Source organism: Spea bombifrons, chromosome 6 (genome assembly GCF_027358695.1).
Source record: "Spea bombifrons isolate aSpeBom1 chromosome 6, aSpeBom1.2.pri, whole genome shotgun sequence".
NCBI lineage: Eukaryota > Metazoa > Chordata > Amphibia > Anura > Pelobatidae > Spea > Spea bombifrons.
The window spans coordinates 6,388,491-6,394,904 of NC_071092.1; the positions used below are offsets into that span (position 1 = coordinate 6,388,491).

General features: G+C 40.2%; 1 protein-coding gene across 2 annotated transcripts in view; it reads left to right on the top strand.

The window, feature by feature from the left end:
- The window catches only part of NCKIPSD (NCK interacting protein with SH3 domain), a 29,462-nt gene extending 23,401 nt beyond the window's left edge, over positions 1 to 6,061 (top strand). For both annotated transcript variants that reach the window (XM_053468886.1, XM_053468887.1), the window contains exons 9-13: positions 2,468 to 2,548; positions 3,681 to 3,809; positions 4,451 to 4,543; positions 4,647 to 4,819; positions 5,633 to 6,061. In XM_053468886.1, the coding sequence (XP_053324861.1) occupies positions 2,468 to 2,548; positions 3,681 to 3,809; positions 4,451 to 4,543; positions 4,647 to 4,819; positions 5,633 to 5,836 (680 nt within the window). In that variant the 3' untranslated portion in view covers positions 5,837 to 6,061. The remainder of the gene's footprint in view (positions 1 to 2,467; positions 2,549 to 3,680; positions 3,810 to 4,450; positions 4,544 to 4,646; positions 4,820 to 5,632) is intronic.
- Positions 6,062 to 6,414: the final 353 nt, after the last annotated feature.

Sequence of the window (6,414 nt, forward strand, 5' to 3'; positions counted from 1 at the left end):
CGTCAATCTTTTTTCTCCACATTCTTATTTTTTTTTTATTTCTTACTTCCCCCGGACCCTAACGTTTGTCCTGTCAGTCCATGGGCAGCTGCAGATGTCGTATGGGATCTGTGGCGTGACTCTACTCGTTATTTTACTGAGAGAGGTCTTAGGACGTCTACTTGGACAGTGGTGGCCAACACAGAGAGGCCAAGAAAGCTTGCGTTAGTCGGCTGATGGCTCAACATATGCTAGATATCTACCGAGAACCATAATCTCAGCTTCAGTTGTAGGCTACGTCAGAAACGCTCATATCCACGTCTTTAATGCCACGCTCTTTAGTCCATTGAGGTATTTGTCCATTTTAATCATAGTCCTGCGCTTCCAACTTTTTCTCTCTGGACCAAAGATTTCAATTTATCGCAACCCTCTTACTAATAACTTAATTTCAGATTTCCTGTTTTCTTCTTCTTCTTCCTTTTTGTTTTGAACCCCCCCCCATAGAATGTAGATGTAAAGCGACCTTGAATCTTAGATCTTAGACTAAGCTGTCTCTTGGTCTTCACGCGATGGACGGCTGTATCATTGACTTGCCATAATCCCTTTAACGCTTGGCGAGGCAGTCGCTGCCTGCATTCAGTAAGGGAATATCCAATCTTCAGCGTGGGCTGCCTGGGATCTGCGTCGGATATTAATATGGCCGAAGCAAACTGGTTAAACATTTAAGGTCTTTGAAGTGCGATTTGTACCACGGGGACTCATTTTTCATGCAGGTTGGCGCGCATGCATATTTCCCTACGTGAACGGAACACATGAAAGGACGCGACTAATGACAGCAGCCTTAATTGTATGTAATTCTAACTCCATTGGAGTGTGAACATCTTGCCTCTAATCCCGAAAATGAATTCCCTAAATTCCTTTCTTTTCGAATTAGCCATTTATTGGCAAGCTCGTTGTTTGTACGTAGAAAATTCCCACTTGAATGTTTTTTTTCTCTTCGTCTGTTATTTGCAGAGATTGACAAAGTCATCGTACGTTTTTATAGAAATTTACAAAGTCGCGTCCTTTCTTACAATGAATATCCGTTGGGGGGAGCGTTTTATTAGTCTGCATACTTATGCTTTTACTTAAATGAATGTATGGATACTACCTATAGCTTGTGCTTATCATATGCCAATTGGTCTTTGGAGATGTTTAGTTTAATAAACGCTGGGTAGGGTTGCAGGCTGTGGCAGAGCCAGCATTATCTAATCCAGGGGTGTCCAACCTGCGGCCCTCCAGCTGCTGCAGGACTACATCTCCCATACTCCTCTGCCAGGTCCTTAGCTGAAAGAGCGTTATGGGAGATGTAGTCCTGGAGCATCTGGAGGGCCGCGGGTTGGACACTCCTGATCTAATCAGTTTCCTCCTAAATTTATTTCCCCTCTCTACCCGCAACCCTTATTGAACCAATCGACAACAATCAGCAACTTAATACAGGAGAGATAACTTTGTGAGGAGGAATAATGATTCATTCAGACTAGGCATAGGTTACAATACCTTTCCCCATACGAAATGTAGACTAAGACCCTAGGAGGATCCAATGTAGGCTGGCCATATGTTATGCACATACAGTCATTATATATATATATATATATATATATATATATATATATATATATATATTATAATTAATATTCTAATATTAATAAAATATAATATTAATTAAATAAAATAATATTCTAATATAATAATAATATAATAAAATACAATTTTATATAAATATATGTAATATACAACACCATCATATAGGTTTATTTAGTTTTCTGGACTTCTGAGATATTTCACGTTAATGTGAATTTACGTTTGATACGCCAGCAGCTTTCAGCCCTTTTTAAACGTTTGCTTTGTAGAAGAGATACATTGTTTTTTTTGTTTTTTTTCTTCCTCATTTATTGGTTTATAAAATAAAACTTTCTGTCATAAAGTAAATCACCAAGGGGTTAGAAATTTCAGCGCAGCGCGGAAAGCCAATTTTGATTCACCTTTAAAGCAGAATTGCACTGGGATAACCAGCCTGCAAAAGGCGGCATCGAGAGAACCCAAAGGAGCATAAAAAGCTCGAGGCGGTTTATTTTTTACCCTTTACTCTCCTAATTGCATTCATGGAGGGATTGTACATTTCACCCTTAAATTTCAACGTGTTCCTGTTTGATTTTCCGATGGACAATCTTTTTAATTATTTTAGAAGATAATGGATTATTTTTGCCGTATTTGCTATTCTACAATATAATTTGTAAGATGTGCGAGTTTAGAGTTTTCTGCAGGGCTCCATACTACTAAAATCTCCCAAAGTTGTACGCCTACTGGTTTCAGATCAATAAATCACTGAAAAAGAAAAAAAAATGCTTTGAAAGCATATTTTTGTAGTCTGCAACACACAAACAAAATGTCATCATTTATTATCTTGAAGACCGTTTAATCTCTATGACTTTATTTTTTTTCCTAGAACACCAGAAAATGTGTTATTCAGCCTTAGTGCTCTCTATGGCTTTCTCTATGGGAGAACCTCTTCCGTATCACCATTACGGTAAGTGATCTAAGTGCTGCCAATCAAGAGGCCGATCCTCCGAGCGCCCTCTCCACCAAATCCGATATGTGAATCTGAGCTTTTTAAATCTGAATCCACTAAAGATGCTTCTCTGGGCTGTTATTGCCACGCCGGGGGAACTTCCTGGGGTAGAAGTCATCCGCTTCTCAGGAGGGGCTTTGTGAAGGCATGTGCATACCCCCCAAAAGCCTTCATTGAGTGGGGGTGGGAATGGGGCGTGGACGCAGAGTATGGGAATGGGGCGTGGGCGTGGAGTATGGGAATGGGGCGCTGAGTGTGGGAATGGGACGTGGGCGTGGAGTGTGGGAATGGGACGTGGGCGCGGAGTGTGGGAATGGGACGTGGGCGCGGAGTGTGGGAATGGGACGTGGGCGCGGAGTATGCCCATGGTTCACCTATAAAGCCTTTTTTAAAAGTGGTAACCAAGGGCGTCAGAGAATACTGATGTGTAAATCCAGCCCTACTTTCACAAGGTGAAATTTAGTCCCTGCGCTGTACAATGGAAGGCACTATGGGGTACCTTTTGTGGTTCATATTTGTTTTATTTTGCTAGGGCTGTACTGTCCATTAAGCAGCTGTTACCATGTGACTGTAAATCATGGAAGCATTCTGTACGATACATCGTTCTAGCGGATTTACTTAGATTGTTTCATTTGCTGGGTGCAAACCTAAGCCGCATGAAACTTATCTTTTCTTTGTCCCGGTAGCTCATTGATTTGAACAATGCTATGTGTCAATGTCATCAGAGGTCACAACCATAAAAAGAGAGAGCGCTGAATGTAAATCTGTTTTTCATATCATACATTCATTCATGATTCTAGTTAGCTAGATCTAGCACTTCTTTATATTACTGCTATTGGCCATCGAGACCAAATGACAGAATACAGATGTTTATCGGGAGTATGGATCTTGCCGGCGGCTGTTGTTTAGTTACACCGTGTCGCAGTTGTTCTTCCTTCTGGCAAGTTTTAAATCACTTCTGGCATTCGTTAGGATTTGTGTACATTGTATACACAAGCTCACAATTAATGAAGTAAGACATGACATCAGGCCGTATGAAAGTCACCAGCTGTGAGGATAAACGCATCCACGTTCTTCTCATCACCAACAGAGCATCTGAACTCCCAGTTTATCCGGTTCCTGTTGGATGTGATTGAAGACGGTTTACCTTCCGACGTTACGGAGCAGCTGCCCGATCTGTTCATCAACGTGCTTCTGGCTTTTAACCTTCACATACAAGGTGCGACAAAACCCGTTTTCCTTTTGTTGTTCTTTTTTTTCACATCTTAACGTTATAGCTTATTATGTAAAAAGTAACAGTTTGGCATTATTATCAAAATGTTACCAATTATCAAAATCCACGTTTAACGGGTCAGATTGAGGAAAGGGCGGTTGCCCCGTTATTGTGGGCAGTGATTATTTTAAACCAGATATGCTACCCCAATTGGCTCATTTCTTTGCTCCCTCCATAACCAGGGGTCTCAAATTCTAGTCCTCGAGGGCCAGAACTGCCTACATATCCCAGCATGAGCACAATCAAAATGGTTAGAAGTGAATGAATTACTTGTTTTCAGATATAAGAAGCCCTATTTACTAATGTGTTCTGATGAAGCCTGAACAAGTCTAAGTTCTATAAAGGTCCGCTTTATCACTGGGTGATATAACCCTGAAAATGAAAGTTTTAAAAGAGAAAGCGCCTTAAATCATAATATTGCTTAGATTATGATGAATGAAGCGAGCTGCGTGATAAAAGGAATGAGCTATTCTGATTGCTTGATAACTTATTTGATTTAGTTTGTAGATCTGAATTGTATCGATATAAAGTAACCTGAAACGATTGTTGTCCACTTACAATTCTTTTTTTTTTTTTATGGTGTGTAGTTCCCGCAAACAACGTCATCATGAAAACATTATGCAAAATTCCCAATGTCAAGGTTTTTACAGAAAAGCTGCTGCTACTTCTCAACAGAGGAGGTGAGTCTCCCATAATCAAACGATTCCTTCTATTCCAATAAGAAGGTCCCTTTTAGATGTCTTAATGTGCATTTAAATGTCTTTTTTTCTTTTTTGTTGGCAGACGATCCAGTTTGTATCTTTAAACACCAGCCTCAGCCCCCGCATTCGGTTTTAAAGATCCTGCAGGATATTTTTGCCAGCAGCGACACGGCAAATATCTTTTATCACTCGGACATGATGGTCATGATCGATATCATTGTACGGCAGATCGCAGACCTTTCGCCAGGAGAGAAGGTAAGCTTTAGGAGAAGTGGAATGGGTTCCTACCAAAATGCGTAATATTTAGAGCCGATTAACATTATCAGGATAAAGCGGTGTCAAAGCAAAAAAATAAATAAAAAGAATTGGCTTTGTTAAGCTTATAAATTAACATTCTGTGAATGAGTTTCTTCTTCGCTTCCTTGTTCGGTGTTTCGCTGAGCATTATAGATTTTTTAAAATTAAATGCACAGTCACAGACTCCTATAGCGGTTAATATTATTATTATTTTTTTTTTTTTTATTGTCCAGCTTTTCGAATGGTTAAATGGCAACTTAACTAACAAATGGACTCCGAGATGTTTAATCGGTTTATTACTTTGTGTCGAAAAAATGTATACCTTGTGTGTATGTTTTTATTGACAGTAAGTGCATTAAATATAACGTCAAAACACTACAAAAAAACCTCTAGTAGGGGCATACGTTTAAAATGGTGAGGGCATTAATATAAATGAGTGAGAGTGGTGGGTGGGGTATGAGCAGTGTGGGTGGAGCTACATTTAGGCTCCTCCCTGTTGATGCTAGCAACACCCCTAAAACATGGCAGGCGAACAGGAAATCTGGTGTAAAGATACAATAGGAGAAACAGTAACTATGTAAATATTAAAATCCACTGTGCCACAGAGCTTACATTCTAAACATATTTTATTTCACTTTACCAAGTTTTATCAGATTGTACATAAAGGTCTCATAAAACTTAATACGGGATTCTAACCAGACCGGTTGTTCGCCACTTCGATTACACCCAGCTGGGGTTTTAAGTGTTAACGCTATGTTTTATTTCTCACAGCTGCGCATGGAGTACCTCTCCCTGATGCACTCCATCATTCGCTCAACCGATTACCTTCAGCATCTTCACCGCCATCACGACCTCCATGGAATCCTGCAGCGCATTTTAGCCGAAGAGGAGGAAAACCCTCACTGCCAGATGGATAAAATGATCGTTCGTGAAATATACAAAGAATTCCCTCACTTTTCCCCAGAGAGCGGCTAAATATCAACCGCTGCTGCCACGACGTGTGGAAAACGACCCCTACGTTTAATCTTCCGGCCTACTAACCACTTCTAACATTTTATACGCACCCCTAGTTACAAGGAGGGCCTTTCCGTCTTAATTAACCCTTTGGCGGACCGGAGTGGTCTGTTTTCACACCCATCTGACAGCCACGGGATTAAAGAACTGTGAAGATTTTTTTTAATTAGGAATCGTTTCTGCTACTGAGATGCGAATGAAACATTAGATTTTTTTTTTGCTTAAGGGATATTTTCCCCGCTACTCTTCAGGAAAAATTCAAGTGATTTTCACTGATTATTTAAACTGGAATATAAATAATCCTCTAACCTTTTCCGATAACGGTTTGTCTGTTGCATAGATAAGAGGGGAATGCTGTGCTTGGAAGTTTTCCAGTATCTGTTCTTTTAGCTTTACAAACATATCGGAGATTGCTAATCCCTTACAGACTAATCCATAAATCGGTGAGATGTAGTCATCTGCTGCTTGACATCACTTAACGACGCTTGACACGACTCCAGGCTCAGCCTCGCTATTTTGGCTATGGATGTTCTCCGTTG